Consider the following 18,766-nt stretch of genomic DNA (forward strand, 5'->3'; position numbering starts at 1 on the left):
CCTGGGAGGTAGGTGGGGCTGGGAGAGCTCTTTCCAGAACTGTCCTTGAGAGAACAGCTCTGACAGAACTATGGCTTGCCCAAGGTCACACCAGCAGCTGCATGTGGAGGAGTGGGGAATCAAACCCGGTTCTCCCCGATTAGAGCCCGCGCACTTAACCACTACACCAAACTGGCTCCAGGAGATCTCAAGGCCCCATAGGTTTGCCAGGTCCCCCCCCCCCTCGGCCACTGTCAGGAGATTTGGGGGGGAGGGGTAGGATTGTCAGATCCAGGTTGAGAAACTCCTGGAGATTTGGGGATGGAGCCTGGGGAGGACAGGGTCCAGAATGCCACAGAGTCCACCCTCCAATGAAGGCATTTCCCCCAGGGGAACGGGTCTCTGTATTCTGGAGATGCATCCCCAGGTCCCGCCTGGAGGCTGGCAACCCTAGAACTGGTGCATAGGACCTATTCCTCCCCTCCTGAAATTTTGGGACACTATTAATTCGGCAGCACAGACGAAGCTGAAAAGCCAGAAGTCAACATGGCCTGTTGTTGTCCAGGCCGCCGCCAACAGTTCAAGGAAACCTCCCCGGTTGCTCCAGCAACCGGAGCCGGTTTCCAAGCAGCTGGGAACTGCGAGGCGACGAAAAAACAGAGCCGGCCCTGCTGCCGGGCCTTTTGTGAAAGTCTATTTTTCCTCACAGCCACGGCCTTCTTGTGTGGAGGGCAGAGCACAAGAAGGCCTGACAGACGCCCAGCCACGGAGCTCGCCCTCTCTGGCGGGGGGAGTTTTCTGGGGGGCCCAAAGCTCCGGCTCTCTTACAAACACCCTGTGCGCATGGCCGCTCACACACAAGGAGCTTGGCGCAGGAAGAAAGACACCTCGCGCGCGGGGGGGGGAGGCGCTTGTTGATGTTTGCCGGGGTTTCGACTCTTAAACTTCCCTTGGCTTACGAAGCCGCCGAGGGGAATATGGAAACGCAAGCTTTTGCCTGTGATAATGATCTTCGTCTCTGAAGCCGCCAGCTCCTCATCTTACCAACGTTCCCCCCCCTTCCCGGTTCAACATTCTATGCGTGTTTTCATTGAAACATGAATTTAAAGAACGCCCAGAGCTCGGCTATGGTGATGTGGTGGGTGGTAACGTTGGGAAAGTCACCCTGAGGAATTTCAGACAGGCGATATATTCCGGAAGAGGAACGGTTCCCAAACAGTTTCTGTTCTGTCATTTCAGACAGATCCGTTTGAGAACCGGTTCCCTTCCGGAATATATTTGTCATTTCATACACAATCACTTCTGTCCCATTTAGGAAACGGGGCTGAAGCGTTTTACCTGTCAACCGCTTCCAAGTACTCCTCAGTTTCCTCTCCCGGTTCCGATGCGCTTTTTCCCGCCATTTTTTGCTTGCGCGGGCGATCTCCAGCTTTTTTTAAAAAAACCGTTTGCTTTATAGCGTTATAGCGCTATAACGGAATAGCATTATATCAATCCCATTGGAATGTATGGAGTGTTTTGTTATGCTGCTATAGCGCTCTAAAGTGAACGTTTTTTGTTTTTTTAAAGCCGGAGATCGCCCGGCCACAGGGGCGAAAAACGGCGGGGGGAAAGCGGTGCAGTCTGAAATGGCAAACCACTTCAGATCCAGCTCTTTACCGGAAGGGGAAAGCCATGTGTGAAATGGCAGCCCTATTCTGGTTCACTTCAAAACGGATCATTACCGGCTTGAAACCGGGTGAAATTGCGTAATGTGAAACCCCCCCCCCCCCCGTTTCACCCTCTCCTCTCCTCAGTCTGAGTTTTCCTCAGAAATGCCAAGGCCTGATTATATCCTGGGCAGATGGACCAGCCTGAATTGAACTACTGGTCCATCTAGTGTCGTGACCCCTCCAACCCCACCCTCAGTGTGGCACTTGGGGGTAGAGATGCCAGCCTCCAGGTGGGACCTGGGGTTCCCCCAGAAATTACAGCTCATCTCCAGACAGTAGGGATCAGTTCCCCAGGAGAAAAACTTGTGTTTTGGAAGGTGGACTCTATGGCATTTTACCCCACTGAGGTCTCTGCCCTCCCCAAATCTCTGCAAGTTTCCCAACCTGGACCTGGCAACTGTACCCCGCATCCCTCAATGGTGGCCCCCTCTGGCCGCTCTACTTGGGGGTATCATAACAGCTCTCTGAGGTAAAGTGGTTACAATGCTGGAGCAGGGAAAAGACACGTCTACCATGAGACTGACTGACCTTGAAACCGTCGTCCCAATCCACCTCACAAGGTTGTTGTGAGGACAAAATGGAAGGTGGAGAAAAGAAAATCACTGGCGCCACATCGGAAAGACGGCACAGAACTCTGACAAATACAGCAGAAATCCTGTAACTGGAGATGCCAGGGACTGAACCGGAGAACCTGCGACAGGCCAAACCACTGAGAATTGTTACTTGATTTTGTCAGCAAGCTGCCATTCTGTTGTCTGTGACCTCTGTGTACATATTCCTTCCCTGTTGCACCCGGCTAGGTTTCTATCATCCTACTCCTGCGTTGGAATGCAAAAGATAACTGCTGGAGGTTGTGTGGGGGAGAAGATGCTGTAATGCTTGGCTATTGCTTTTCCCATGACTACTGCACCTGTGTTATGTCTAATATCCTGCCTGGTTCCCATGGACTGGGCGCGCAACCGTTTCATTAGCCCGCCAGCGGGAAAGTCATTCATTGGACCTGTATCTCTTTGAAGTTCCTTTATTATGCTTGATCTAACTGTGTATCCCCAGTTCTAACAAAGAACGTGTTTGAGTATGTCGTCAACGCTTTGAAATAAATTTTGCTTTTCTTAAAACGTGGATTTATTCTCGATGCTTGGGGATCCAACATATTGTTAGAACTCTCTTTTTCCTATCGTTCCGAATCTGGCGAGATCATGAGCGGAATTGAGGGAAACCTACCTACCACGGAGGGGGACTCTGGATCGGTCCCACAAACCTCCGCGTCTTTGGTGTTCACGACTGCAGCCTCGTTGGAGGGTGCCGTGGGGGGAGCGATTCCCCGCCTGCCTGCACATCTGTCTTGGCCGCCTCCGACCCCTTCGCAATGGGGTCCGCGGAAGACTCACCAGCAGGATGATTGGACTATGTACAACACCCAGGGCACCCGTGAGGTGTACTCCCGTCGGGGGAGCGGATTACGTGAGAGTCTATTTGACAAGGGATTGTTCCCGGAGCCGGGGGCTACCTCGGAGAAGGGGAGCCCCGAGCGGGACCTCGAGGAGTGGATGTTCGAGCCGTCGGGACCGCGGGGCCACGCAGGAGATGAGGAGGGCACCGGAGTCTTCCCAACGGAAGAGGACTATGACCCACCCCCGGACTACCGCCCTCGGGACCCCATCCCGGAAGAAACCACCGGGGAACGACTAGCAGAACTGGAAGACTCGGTGAGAGACTTGTTGCGGGCATTCCAGGATGTGATGGAAGGTCTGCCGGGAATGATGGACGTTCGAATGGCTAATTTCCTTGACGCACACGCCGCGCAGCAACAAGTTGCTCCTGCACCGGGACTTCCCGCGCCGCCGATGCCTGCTCAACCGCTGACGGGACCACCGCTGCAAGCACCGGGAGTTCCAGCGCAGCAGGTCCCTGTACAGCCGCCAGTGAGACCGCCTCTGCAAGTGCCTGTGCAACCGCCGATGCCGGGGGGTCCGCCGGTGCCGGGTCTGCCGCCACCACTGAGGCCAATGCCAGCGGGGCCACCGGTTGTGCCGGGTTTCCCTCCCAGGGGAGTTCCGGCTCAGCTGGGCCCGTTGGTAAGGCCTCCACGGCCCAGACCCAAGGATCTACTGGAGGCTACCTTCGACGGCAACCCAGATGAACTCGCTTTCTTCACGGTGAGGGTGCATAAATTCGTAGAAGAAAGTCGACACCTGTTCCGAAATGAAGCTGGTCTTATTGATGTCATCTCGGCAAGACTGAAAGGAGACGCCGCCACATGGTATGTTGGACTGCACAATGACCGCGGTCCGGAACTTTTGAATTTGCGAGCATTCATGTGGGCGCTGCGGGCGAGATTTGAAGATGTCAACGCGAGTCAAAGGGCTAAAGCGTTTCTCCGCACCTATCGCCAGAACAAGAAGTCGGTTCGCGAGTACACTCTGGAATTCCACAAGCAAGCCGCAAAGCTCCGAGACTACCCTGACCATATATTAGCTGAGATGTATCGCTTGGGTCTCAACGCAGATATCCGAGAAACGGTTCTGAAAACTGTCAACCCTGTCTCCCTAATGGCCTGGACCCAGGAAGCTGAAAATGCGGAAGACCGGCTCACCACCATCAAACTCGACCTGGCTGCTACGACCAACAGACCCGCCGCTGCCGGTGCCTCCAAACCCAAGCCTCAACGCCTGTCGGAATCAGCACGAGAACTACGTATGAAGATGGGGCTCTGTCTCAAGTGCGGGGAGAAGGGGCACTTCGCTGTGGATTGTGGCAGCCGTAAAGTACAGCCGCCTACTCCAAGCCCGAAGACACCGCTGACGGGGAAGAAGGGAATGGCTAAACCGCGTTTCTCCAAAGCTTTGCAGGCGGCCCAAGGCTCGGAGGGGAACGATCCGTCTGCTGCCGAGTCAGAAGAAGAGGTGGTGCCTGAAACGGCGGAAAACGACAACGGCCTGTTGTGAGAGGCGCAAAACGACAAGGCCATTCTAATGCTGCGCCCAAGGTGGTGAGAGAAACCCCTTCCCTATTTTTCGTGACTGTCTCATTAATGAATCCGCTCCTGGGAACCCACGTTAGGGTGAGAGCGTTGATTGATTCTGGGTGTGGGAGGGATCTCATCAGCCCTAGAGTGTTGTTGGCACTGGAAGCGGGGATAGCCCCCTTGAAGTCTCCCATCATTTTTACCCAGATGGATGGGGCACCCATGGAACCTTGTACGCACGAGACTATGGCTTTGCGGCTGGGGGCGGGCGATCATTGGGAATCCAGATCCTTCATTGTCACCCCTAAATCGCAATTCGACTTAGTTCTGGGGAGTCCCTGGTTGTTTACCCATGACCCTTACATCTTGTGGGAAGAAGGGGTTGTCAAGTTTGTGTCGGCTAAGTGTGTAAATCACTGCTGGGTGGACTCGTGGGGGGACCAGCCGACCGCGCAGTTCCCCTGCGGCACTTTGCAACCGGAAGAGTTAGCTTCTTTGCCTCGAGAGTATAGAGACTTGGCGAAAGTGTTTGGCGAAGAGGAAGCTAACGAATTGCCCCCCCATCGCTCGACTGACTGTGCTATTGAACTTTTGCCTGACTGTAAATTGCCCAAAGGTAAAATTTATGCGATGGGGCCGGCTGAGAAAGTTGAACTGCGGAACTTTATTGATAAAAACCTAGCCCGAGGTTTCATTCGCCCGGCTTCCTCCCCTTTCGCCGCGCCTGTACTTTTCCGAAAGAAGAAAGACGGGGGGCTCAGATTGTGCACTGATTATAGGGGTCTGAATGCTGTTTCTTTATCCAATGCTTACCCCCTCCCGCTAATCAAGGACTTGGTAGCTGAGGCCACCAAGGGCAAAATCTTCTCGAAACTTGACCTCCGGGATGCATATTTCCGTGTGCGCATCCGGGAGGGGGATGAAAGCAAGACTGCATTTAATACCCCTTTGGGGCAGTTTGAGTACCTCGTTATGCCCTTCGGCCTTCAAGGGGCTCCGGGGGTCTTCATGAACCTTATCAATGAGGTCCTACATGAGTTTCTATTCAAGGGAGTGGTCCTTTACCTTGATGATGTGTTGCTGTACTCTCAGGACCTCCCGTCGCATATTAAATTGGTGCGCAAGGTCCTTAAACGACTTTATGAACACCACTTGTTTGCAAAGCTGTCAAAATGTGAATTCCACAAGACATGCATTGACTTTTTGGGCTATCGCATCTCTGGGGGGACGGTTGAAATGGACCCTGCTAAAATTCAAGCTGTACTTGACTGGGAGCCCCCCAGGACCCGCAAACAATTGCAAATGTTCCTCGGATTTGCCAATTTTTACAGAAATTTCATCCAGAATTTCGCTCAAATTGCCCTTCCCCTGACTGATTTGCTCAAAACCAAGGGAAAGGGGTTTGATGCTACGAAACCAGGCGCCCCGCTTAAATGGTCCCCTGCTTGCGCAGAGGCTTTTGAGAAACTTAAACTGATGTTCACCTCTGAGCCAGTGCTGGCGCGCCCTGATGAAACTAAGAAATTCATTGTCCAAACTGATGCCTCGGATGTGGCAATGGGGGCCGCGATTTTGCAGGAGGGGGAGGATGGTCGTTTACATCCCCTCGCATTTGTGTCTAAAAAGTTTTCTGACGCTGAACGAAACTGGGGGATTTGGGAAAAGGAGGCGTCAGCAATCCGGCTGGCTCTCTCCACGTGGAGGCAGTGGTTGGAGGGGGCGCAACTGCCATTTGAAGTCTGGACTGACCATAAGAATTTGGAGATGCTGAAATCCCCCCGTTCTCTCAACGCTAAGCAACTTCGTTGGGCGGACTTCTTTGCTAAGTTTCGATTCACTCTTCGTCATTTCCCTGGGGCGGCGAATTCCCTGGCTGACGCGCTTTCACGCCTCCCACAACATGACAGTCAGCGTGAGATCATCATGGACTCTGTCTTTTCCCCCTCCCATCTGGGGGGGGCCGTGGTCACCAGGGCGCAAGCGCGGGCAATTCCACACTCTGATGAGACTACGCCTTCCCTTTTCCCTGTGGGGGGGGGGGCCTGGGTCCAAAAATATCTGTCTGCTTTGACTGTTGAGGATGATGCCTCCCTGACAACGTTGCCTGATTGTGTCCGTAGCCCTGATGGTCTGATTTATTCTGGAGACAAACTGTATGTGCCTATTTCAATGAGGAGGGAGGTGATGGAGTCTGCTCATGGTTCGAAACTGGCAGGGCATTGGAGTTTTGTTAAATCTCTACAACTCATCCGCAGACAGTTCTGGTGGCCACATATGCGCAAAGACCTCTTGATGTTTGTTCGGTCCTGCCAAACATGTGCCTTGACTAAACCCAGATTGGGCAAGCCTCCTGGTCTTCTACAGCCACTCCCTACTCCATCGAGACCATGGGAAGTGGTATCCATGGATTTTATTACTGACCTCCCTGCGAGCAAAGGGAACACTATCATTTGGGTGGTTGTTGATTTGTTTTCTAAACAAGCTCATTTTGTACCTTTTCCTTCCTTGCCTACAGCTCAAAGGTTGGCGAAATCGTTTATGTCTCACGTGGTGAAAATTCATCAATTACCTACTAAGTTAATTTCTGACAGGGGGACCCAATTTGTTTCTAAATTTTGGAGGGAACTTCTTTCCATTTTAGGGGTGGAACAAGGACTCAGCAGCGCGTATCATCCCGAGACTGACGGACAAACGGAACGAGTTAATCAGACCCTGGAACAATATTTGCGTTGTTTTACTAATTATCAACAGAATGATTGGTGTGACTTATTGCCTCTTGCTGAATATTGTTATAATAATACTGTCCATAGCTCCACAGGCATGTCTCCGTATAAAGCTGTCTCTGGTTACGACAGCCCCCCCCTCCCTTTCTTGGAGGGGATGGGCCAACGTCCTGTGGGGGATGCTGATACCTGGTGTATGTCCTTGCAAAAAGCATGGCCTCTGTTATGCCAAACACTTGACGCAGCCAAGGCTGCTTACAAGACCCAGGCAGACAAGGGTAGGGTGGTGGGGTTTGATCTGAAACCTGGGGATCTTGTGTATGTCTCAACCAAGAACATTAAGATGCTGCGGCCTAGCAGGAAATTGGGATGGAAGTTCATAGGCCCTTTCAAAGTGCGCAAAGTCATAAATGATGTGGCAGTTGATGTTGTTTTGCCTAAGAATTTACGTGCCTTGCATTCTGTATTTCACATGAGCCTGTTAAAGAAGGATCCTGGCCCGTCTCCATGGAGACCTGTAACTACTCCTCCTCCACCTGTCATTTTGGAAGGGGATGAACATTTTGAGATCGCTGATATCCTGGATTGTAAAGTGAAACGTGGTAAACTCTGGTACCTTATCGAATGGGTTGATTTCGGTCCCCAGCACCGCGAATGGGTGGAAGAAGGGGATATTCGGGCCCCTTACCTGATCCGTAGTTTCCACAGAAGGTTCCCGGACAAACCGGGAGGTCTCCCGCCCAGCCCGGGAGATCTCCCGCCCGGCCCGGGAGGTGTGTTGTAAGTGTATTTTAAGGGGGGCAGTATGTCAGCAAGCTGCCATTCTGTTGTCTGTGACCTCTGTGTACATATTCCTTCCCTGTTGCACCCGGCTAGGTTTCTATCATCCTACTCCTGCGTTGGAATGCAAAAGATAACTGCTGGAGGTTGTGTGGGGGAGAAGATGCTGTAATGCTTGGCTATTGCTTTTCCCATGACTACTGCACCTGTGTTATGTCTAATATCCTGCCTGGTTCCCATGGACTGGGCGCGCAACCGTTTCATTAGCCCGCCAGCGGGAAAGTCATTCATTGGACCTGTATCTCTTTGAAGTTCCTTTATTATGCTTGATCTAACTGTGTATCCCCAGTTCTAACAAAGAACGTGTTTGAGTATGTCGTCAACGCTTTGAAATAAATTTTGCTTTTCTTAAAACGTGGATTTATTCTCGATGCTTGGGGATCCAACAGATTTCTGGTTTGAATTTTTCAGTCATGCTGTCATTGCATACTCCGGCTTCTCGCCTCAGTCCCAAAGGGGCTAGGAACAGATTTTTTCCTTTGAAGCAGAACCCAAATGCTACAGAAATGATTTCTCTGAGTCAAACTGCCAGAGCTGTTTTCTGCTGTGTAATGTGGTACAATGACCAGCTCAAAAAGAACACAAAAGCAACTGCAGACTTAAGGGCTCACAAACAAGAACACGGGCAAATACGAACATGGGTAAAGCGAAGACATCCAGCTGTGGTCCTATAAACCTACTCTCAATCAATTATTTCAGACAGACGATATAATCTGGAAGAGGAACGGTTCACAAACGGTTTCTGGTCTGTCATTTCAGACGGAACCGTTTTAGAACCGGTTCCCTACCGGTATATATTTGTAATTGCACACACAAACACCTCTGTCCCATTTAGGAAATGGGGCTGAAGCGTTTTACCTGTCAAACGCTTCCAAGTAGTCTTCAGTTTCCTCTCCCGGTTCCGATGCGCTTTTCCCCGCCGTTTTTCACCCGCGCGGGTGATCTCCGTCTTTTTTTTTAATGTTCGCTTTATAGCGCTATAACGGTATAACGCAACAGCATTATATCAACCCCATTGGAATGCCTGGAGTTTTGTGTTATAGCGCTATAGCGCTCTAAAGCAAACGTTTAAAAAAAAGCTGGAGATCGCCCACGCAGGCGAAAAACGGCAGAGAAAAAGTGGTGCAGTCTGAAATGGCAAACCATTTCAGATCCAGCTCTTTACCGGAAGGGGAAAGCCATGTGTGAAATGGCAGCCCTATACCGGTTCACTTCAAAACAGATCAAAAATGGCTTCAAAACGGGTTAAAAAGGATAATGTGAAATTCCTCAATTTGTTCAACAAGAAAACATATTTGGAATCAGCAGAAAAGAGCGAGAGTCCGGTAGCACCTTAAAGGTAAAGGTAAAGGTTCCCTTGCTCGAAAGCCAGTCGAATCCGACTCTAGGGTTGCGGTGCTCATCTCCGTTTCAAAGCCGAAGAGCCAGCGCTGTCCGAAGACGTTTCCGTGGTCATGTGGCCGGCATGACTAAACACCAAGGCGCACGGAACGCTGTTACCTTCCCACCGAAGTGGTACCTATTTATCTACTTGCAATTTCTTGCTTTCGAACTGCTAGGTTGGCAGGAGCTGGAACTAGAGACAGGAGCTCACCCCGTCTTGCGGCACTCGGGTCTCAAACTGCCGAACTACTGACCTTCCACAGCCTGCAGTTCAGCGTCTTAACCACTTGAGCCACCGCAGCTCCTGGTAGCACCTTAAAGATTAACAAAATTCATGGCAGATTTTGAAAACGCCATCCGCTCCAGCAGGAAAAACCCATTCCCATTTTGTGAGGTACTCGGAAGGGAAGCCATGAAGGAGCTAGAAAAAGATCCTTAAGTGTAAAGATGTGTTCCTGGCCACCAAGATCAAGATGATCCATACCATAATATTCCCCACCACCACATAAAGGTAAAGGTTTCTCTTGCTCGAAAGCCAGTCGAGTCCGACACTAGGGAGCGGTGCTCATCTCCGTTTCCAAGCCGAAGAGTCAGCGCTGTCTGGAGACGTTTCCGTGGTCATGCGGCCGGCATGACTAAACACCAAGGCTCACGGAACGCTGTTACCTTCCCACTGAAGCGGTGCCTATTTATCTACTTGCAATGTCTTGCTTTCGAATGGCTAGGTTGGCAGGAGGGTATGTAAATTGGGCAATGAAGAAAGCGGACAGGAAGAAAGTCGATTCCTTTGAAATGTGGTCTTGGAGGAGAGTTCTACGGATTGCCAAGCAGCCAAATAAGCGGGTTCTAGATCAAATCAAACCTTGAATGTCCCCTGGAAGCTAAAATGACCGGAGTGTGTTTTTCCTCCCATGTAAAAGCAAAAGCCCCTTAGAGGTGCCAAGCAATACAAAGTCAGTCGCTGTGCCACTGGTGCCAGGAGTTAGTAGTAGAAACTCAACAAAGCGGGCTTCTTTTTCTGACCCTCTTCCAAATGTTGCACGGCCTATTTACAAAGCGACTGTGGGACGCCGTCCAAGCTCTTTAACGAATAATGAGGCACAAAACTCACGAGACGGTCAGGGTGCCAAAGGGGACGGCGGTCGCGGAAAGTCCCAACAAGCTGCAGCCGACTTATGGCGACCCCGTGGGGTTTTCAAGCAGGATTGGCCCTGGTCAGGATTTGGAAGGGAGACCACCAAGGAATACAAAGGTCGTGACGCGGAGGCAGGCAATGGCAAGACCACCTCTGAATGCCTCTTGCTCTGAAAACCCTGTGGATTTCTGAAGCTAAATACGATCGGCCATGTTTACTGCTTAGAGAAGAGACCACCAAGGAAGTCTGGGGTCCCTACCCAAAAACAGGCGATGGCAAACCACCTCTGAACATCTCTTGCCTTGGAAACCCCACGGGGTCGCCCTGACCTGGATAGCCGAGGCCAGCCCGATCTCGTCAGATCTTGGAACCTAAGCAGGGTCGACTCTGGCAATTACTTGGAGGGGAGACCTCCTTGGAATACCAGAGGCAGGAGGCAGGGGCGGGCTTCATTCAGCCACCTCTCTGAATATCCTCCAGGCCCCCAGTAGTGGTCAGTCACCAGAGGTCGCCATGACTTCCAGGTGCGCGCACAGTCAGTCACCAGAGGTCGCCATGACTTCCAGGTGCGTGCACAGTCAGTCACCAGAGGTCGCCATGACTTCCAGGTGCGCACACAGTCAGTCGCCAGAGGTCGCCATGACTTCCAGGTGCTCGCACAGTCAGTCGCCAGAGGTCGCCATGACTTCCAGGTGCACACACAGTCATTCGCCAGTGGTCGCCATGACTTCCAGGTGTGCACACAGTCAGTCACCAGAGGTCGCCATGACTTCCAGGTGCTCGCACAGTCAGTCGCCAGAGGTCGCCATGACTTCCAGGTGCATGCACACATACACTCACACACACATGCACGTATAAAAATACAAACAAAAATAAATACAAAAAACAAACGAAACAAAATGTGCCTGCACACGAAAGCTTATACCCAGAATTAAACTTTGTTGGCCTTAGATGTGCCACTGGACTCCGACATTATTCTATTGCATCAGTCCACCCTAAGCAGCTGATTCCACTGCTAAACTACTCTTACTGTAAGAAAGTTTTCCCTAAGATCCAGCCGGTACCTTCCCGCCCTTAATTTAAACCCATTCTTGTGAGTCCTCTCCTCCGCTGCCAACAGGAACAGCTGCCTGCCCTCCTCTAAGCGACAGCCCTTCAAATACTTCAAGAGAGAAGGAGGAGGAAGAGGAGGAGGAGGAGGAGGCGATTGGATTTATACCCCGCCCTTCACTCGGGAGTCTCAGAGCGGCTTACAAACTCCCTTCCCTTCCCCTCCCCACAACAGACACCCTGGGAGGTAGGTGGGGATGAGAGAGCTCTTTCCAGAACTGTCCTTGAGAGAACAGTTCTGACAGAACTACGGCTTGCCCAAGGTCATCCAGCCAGGTGCAAGTGGAGGCGTGGGGAATCAAACCCAGTTCTCCCAGATTAAAGTCCGCACACTTAACCACTGCACCAAACTGGCTCTCAAGAGAGCCATCCTGTCCCCCCTCAGCCTCCTCTTCTCCAGACTGAACATCCCCAAGTCCCTCAGCCTTTCCTCACAGGGCTTGGTCTCCAGGCCACTGATCCTCCTCATCTCTCTCCTCTGCACCCGCTCCATTCTGTCCACATCCTTGTTGAAGTGAGGCCTCCAGAACTGCACACACGACTCCAGGTGCGGCCTGACCAATGCGGTGTACACACACACGAACACACACAAAGCTGCCTTATGCTGAATCAGACCCTTGGTCCATCCAAGTCACCCTTGTCACTGTACTGTGACTGGCAGTGGCTCTCCAGGGTCTCAGGTGGAGGTCTTTCACATCACCTACTACCTGATCCTTGAATTGGAGATGCTGGGGATTGAACCTGGGACCTTCTGCATGCCAAGCAGATGCTCTACCACTGAACCACAGCCCCTCTCTCAGGACGAAAGCTAGTGACCTGCCTTAGGCAATTCAATCGATCCCTGAACGGCAACCCTTCCTGGTCCAGTATTCCTTGGCACTGCACCAGTCTGACCCTCTGGCCTGCCCACCTGTATTACCCAAACCAACAGCAAGAGGAATTCTGCCACTATTCTCCTGTTCATGAGGCTGGGAAAAGAAAACCCGAGACAAATCAAGCAACATGCTGGAGACAAAGGGACACGCTAGACTTCCAGAATAGCAGCCTAAGAGAGTGGGCGAGACAGTGTCTCTGACTAATCAAAGACACAGATATGGTTAGAAAACATGGGGGTGGAGGGAAGAATATTTGGGTGGGAGTTTTCCTTACTGAGTGAGAGCGTCTCCGTAACAACCGTCGCAAACAATGAGCACGAAGAAGCCGGGATCCCTGTTCAGTCAGTGCAGAAGAATGAAAATTGTGGGTTAAGATTTCGGATCCAGCACAGGCGTGCGGCCAAACCTCCTTTGTTCATGGTAGCAGTGTTCTCCTCTAAGCTGTGTGCGTGAGCGGTCGCTCATTAACACAGGAAGCCCTGCTCAGCAGCAATCTGGAGCCGCAAAGCGTCTTGCACGGCCCATTGTCCATTTGAAGACTACAGCAGTTATATTCTGCTCAGAATGTGAACTGCTTTGCTCGGGGGGGGGGGATTAGTGGGAACATTGGACATGATAGAGGTTTATAAAATTATGCATGGGGTGGAAAGAGTTGACAAAGTGAAATTTTCCTCCCTCTCCCAAAATACTAGAACTCGGGGGCATCCAATGAAGCTGATGGGCAGTAGGACAGACAAAAGGAAATACTACTTTACGCAGAGAGTGATTAAAATGTGGGATTCGCTGCCAGAGGATGTCATGATGGCCACAGGAATAGACAGCTTGACCCTGGCAAGTACTTGGACGGGAGACCTCCAAGGAATACCAGGGCCTGGACGCAGAGGCAGGCCACAGCAAACCACCTCTCTGAAACATCCAAGCCCCACTAGGGGTCGCCAGAAGTCAAGCATGACTTCCAGGCACGCATCTACCCACACACAAAAGGATTTTAAAAAGGATGCAATGGTACAATGCAAAAACTGTAACCAGTTTGATTAGAGAAGGGAAGAAACGGTTTGGGGCAGAAAGAATATTTATTTCCCACCTTACTTCCGAGTGGGGGCCCAGAGCACCTTACATTGTTTTCCTCTCCTCCACTGTATGCTCACAACAGCCCTGTGAGGTCGCTTAGGGCTGAGAGTGTGGGACTGGCCCAAGGTCACCCAGCCAGCTTCCACGGCAGATTCGAACCTGGGTCTCCCGGGTCCTAGTCCGACACTCTGACCCCTGCACCACGCTGGCTCTGTGTCCCTGTTCAGCCACGTGGGAGGAGGGGGCCGTTGTACTGAGTTTGCGAATGAACTCAAGTTCGGCTGTCTCACATCGTAATCTTATTTATTTATTTATTTATTTTATTCTATTTTTATCCCGTCTGTCTCCCCTTGAAGTTTCTCTGTTTGATGACTGCCACTCTTGGGTCAGTGATGGGAAGTCCCGGAAGATTAAAATGGATCTCCCATTGAGTTTTAAGTGCTGTTATGTTTTATGTCAGACTATCAAGCGCATAGATGTGCTCCACAACGACGACTGAGGGGTGACGTGATCGAGGTTTACAAGATCATGCATGGGACAGAGCAGGTCGAGAAAGAAGTACTTTTCTCCCTTTCTCACAATACTAGAACTCATGGGCACTCAATGAAATTGCTGAGCAGTCGGGTTAGAACGGATAAAAAAAGTACTTCTTCACCCAAAGAGTGATTAACACATGGGATTCACTGCCACAGGAGGTGGTGGCGGCTACAAGCATGGACAGCTTCAAGAGGGAATTGGATAAACACATGGAGCAGAGCTCCATCAGTGGCTATTAGTCACAAGGTATAGATAGGAATTCTCGGTCTGGGGCAAGGGATGCTCTGTCTTCTTGGTGCTTGGGAGGGGGTCAACAGTGGGAGGGCTTCTAGCATCCTGGCCCCACTGCTGGACCTCCTGACGGCACCTGACATTTTTGGCCTCTGTGTGACACAGAGTGTTGGACTGGATGGGCCATTGGCCTGAGCCAACGTTGGCTTCTCTGATGTTCTTATGTCACATAGAAAGTTTTGCCAAAGTAGTTAAGGGCCTGTGATCTTTGTCCTCGAAAGCAAGGTGCAAATATCCAACCTGCCTCCGTGAGACCAGGCTGGGGGGGGAAAGCCGCCGCCACGACACACCGCCATTACTCACCACGAGCTCGCTGAACATGACGTCCAGTTCTTCCACCGGAGGCATGGGAAAGGCCGGCTCCATGGTCTGCAAGGCGAAGCTGCTGTCATTGCGCAGCCGGTACGTGATCTCCGGATGGTCGTTGCTTCGGAAGCAGCAGAAGATGAACGAAATCCCTCGCCCACTTCTTTTCCTGGGGGCCATCGCGGACGCCCTCCTGACCTTCCTCTCTAGACACTAAATCCTAAAGGAGACAAAAAGAAAGAAGAGAAGGTTCAACCTTTGGCAACTGTCTTATCAACTGGATCACGACAAGGCTCGTGTTCTTGGTAGTCCATTGCCTCAATGTCCTGATGCACCAATCAACCCTTTGTTTCAGTCATCTCTTTAGAGCCACGTTTCTGACCCGCTACCCTATAGATGGTGTTCCTGAGGAGCCTATTATCAGGGCCACCAACACAGCCACTGCCAGAACTATGAACAAGTGCCCGCGGGTGCCCAGTTCAAAAAAACAGCATACCTGCAAGTGCCCCAGTTAACAAGCACCACATGCCCGCAGGTGCCCAGTTCACCAGCACAAGTTGCTTACACTTCAGCCATTACAGAGTTAAATGTTGTTTGTTAGCAAACAGGATTTATTTATTTATTTATTATTCACATTTCTATCCCGCCCTCCCCGGAGGCTCAGGGCGGCTTACAAGGCATATTTCCCAGATAAAACAATAACAATACAAAATATTAAGTTACATCCTCATTAAAACAATTTTGGTGCTCCTCTCAGCTACTTTCCATGGTACGTTACATAATGTCTTCAACGGCGGGAAAGTTTGTGGGAGTTGTTTATCCTAATGAAGTGACCTGTAACCTTTGTATTGATCAACTAACATCTTGTTTGTAGAAATGCTTTGATCTAGCATTAATGTGTTCACAAGTTTTATGGCCCTTTGTGTGAACCAAAGCGGTAGTCCTCTTCTAGAAGCCAAGACAGATAGAAAGATGTAGCTGTTAGCATATATTACTGGGAGTAACTAAGTATGTAACCTTTTATTTTATTTCTTTTATCCAAAGTACCATACCCATGTTTTATTTTGTTTTTATAGTAAAGATATTTTTTTCTTTTACTAAGTGTGGCTCTGTGTTTGCAATACAACCATCGACCTTGAATTAAGAATCCCAACAACAAGCACCACATGCCCGCAGGTGCCCAGTTCACAAGCACTGCATGCCTGCAGGTACCCCAGTTAACAAACCCTGGGGCTGCAGGCGCCCCAATTCCCTGGGCCTGTAGGCGCCCCAATTCCCAAGCACCGCGTGCGCTCGCAGGTGTCCCAGTTTTAACTGCTGCAATGTTCCTTGATCATGTTCTATCAGGAAGGGCAGTGGCATTCAGTGCTGGTACATCAGCAACGCAAAGGCCCCCGGGGCAGCAGGCCAAAGCACTGGTGGACCTACTACATCAGTGTGATTCACACCAACAATAGCTCTCTGGATGTGGGATCTCCTCCTCCTCCTCCTCTTCCTCCCCCTCCTCCGGCTTTAATAAAAACTGTCTTCTGCTCAGGCTCAGACAGCAAAGCGGAAGACGAATGGTCAAATGAGCAAACAGGCATGTCTATGAGCAGTCTACCGAGAACATAACCGGAGCATTTTGCAGTTGCGGCAGCAGTTCGCCACTGAAAATTCTATAAAAATTTACAAAATTATGCATGGACGGAAAGAGAGGGGACAAAGAGAAAATTTTCTCCCTCTCCCGAAATACTAGAACTCCCTCTCCCAAAATGCTAGAACTGAAGGGCATCCAATGAAGCTGATGGGTAGTAGGTTCACAAGACGGACAACAGGAAAGACTACTTTAGAGAAGAGAGTGATTAAAATGTGGAATTGGCTGCCAGAGGATGTCGTGATGGCCACAGGAATAAACAGCTTGAAAAGGGGATTCGAGAGATAAGTCTGTTAATGGCTACTAGTCATGGTGACCGAGGTGAACCTCCACATTCAGAGGCACTAAACCTGTGAATCCCAGAGCCAGGAGGCAACAACAGGAGAAGGCCTCGGCCTCTCTGCCCTGTTGTTGGCCCTTCAGAGGAACTGGCTGGCCCCTGTGTGAGGGAAGATGCTGAATTATACCGACCACTCATCTGATCCAACAAGATGGCATACCCCCCGGCTGTTCTTTTCATCCTGAGGATGACAGAATGAGGAATGGCAGAGGGGTTTATTCTCCCCTGAACGGGCAGCACGGGCAGCAGAGAAACTGGAGACCAAGTCCTGTGAGGAAAGGCTGAAGGAACTGGGTATGTTTAGCCTGGAGGGGAGACGACTTAGAGGTGATATGAGAGCCGTCTTCAAGTATTTGAAGGGCTGTCCTATAGAGGATGGCATGGAGTTGTGTTCTGTGGCCCAAGGTCGGACCAGAACCAACGGGTTGAAATTAAATCAGAAGAGTTTTCGGCTGAATGTGAGGAAGAACTTCCTGACAGAGCGGTTCCTCAGTGGAACAGGCTCCCTCGGGAGGCGGTGGGCTCTCCTCCTTTGGAGGTTTTCAAACAGAGGCTAGATGGCCACCTGACAGCAATGCTGATTCTGTTAACTTAGGGAGGGCAGGAAGGGTTATCATAGAATCATAGAATGTTAGAGTTGGAAGGGACCTTGCAGGTCATCTAGTCCAACCCCCTGCACTCTGCAGGAGCATAGCTGAAAGATAGCCCTACATGCCTACAACATACCCAAAAGATGGTTGTCCAGCCTCCGCTTGAAAACCTCCAGCAAAGGAGCATCCACCACCTCCTGAGGCAGACTGTTCCACTGCTCAACCACTCTTACAGTTAGGAAGTTTCTCCTGATATTTAGCCGGTAACGACTCCCTTGTAATTTCCACCCATTAGATCTAGTCTTGCAATCCGGAGCAAGAGAGAATAGATCTGCTCCATCTTCTATGTGACAGCCCTTCAAATACTTGAAGACTGCAATCGTGTCCCCTCTAAGCCTTCTCTTTCCCAGGCTAAACAGACCCAACTCTTTCAGCCTTTCCTCATAAGACTTGGATTCCAACTTAGTTCTCTTAGTTAGAGCTTAGTTCTCGTGGCCCTTTCTTACATGCCCAGGGAAATGGTAATCGCCACTTTGGGGACAGGAAGCGATTTTCCTCCAGGCCAGTTTGACTGGAGATCCTGGAGGATTTTTGTCATCTTCTGGGCATAGAACAGGGGTCACTGCGGTGTGTGTGGGGGGAGGTATTTGTGAATTTCCTGCACTGTGGAGGGGGTTGGACTAGATGACCCTGGAGGACCATCCCAACTCTATGATTCTATATTTCTATCTACCGCTGAAGTAAATATCGGCTACTTGGAAAGTTAAGATGCAAAAGTGTTGGGTATTACAAGTTGAAAACACTCAGTATATCTGGGGTTAAATGTTACAGGAAGTCACATTTTTCTCATGTAACCAATGTTCTTTAGATGTAGAAAGCCCGGGAATTTTCTCCCTGATCCAGGAATTTGATTTGGACTAAAGTGTCAAGGTATATTACCATTTTATGGCTTCTCTCCCCGTCTTTGTTTGGTGTTCTGAAGAACAAGAAGAGCAGCCATACTCTCCTCTCTTCTAGTTTTGTCTTTGTAGAGTAAGGATGTAGCCGATTTAGCTCTGTTGTTATTTTCATCCCAGTTACCCTTCCCATGCTAGAATGTAGGAAAAACGTTATATTTTAATCACACGTGGACTCTCAGTCTGAATTATCTTACTCTGGCTCTGCTGGACTATCTTATCTCTGCCAAATATCATTTTTTTCAATATCTCACTAGCACCCAACAAAAATGTATTTTAGTCAGCCTCCGCACTGTTCCCCCCCCCCCCCCCGC

The 18,766-nt window shown here is 50.5% G+C and overlaps 1 protein-coding gene across 1 annotated transcript in view; it reads right to left on the reverse strand.

The window, feature by feature from the left end:
• DAAM1 (dishevelled associated activator of morphogenesis 1) overlaps positions 1–18,766 on the reverse strand; it is a 321,668-nt gene that overhangs the window by 191,072 nt on the left and 111,830 nt on the right. Inside the window, exon 2 of the mRNA XM_015423080.1 lies at positions 14,928–15,150. Within this exon, the coding sequence (XP_015278566.1) occupies positions 14,928–15,110 (183 nt within the window). The 5' untranslated portion in view covers positions 15,111–15,150. The remainder of the gene's footprint in view (positions 1–14,927; positions 15,151–18,766) is intronic.

This window comes from Gekko japonicus, unplaced genomic scaffold (assembly GCF_001447785.1).
Source record: "Gekko japonicus isolate JY-2015 unplaced genomic scaffold, Gekko_japonicus_V1.1 scaffold345, whole genome shotgun sequence".
Lineage (NCBI taxonomy): Eukaryota > Metazoa > Chordata > Lepidosauria > Squamata > Gekkonidae > Gekko > Gekko japonicus.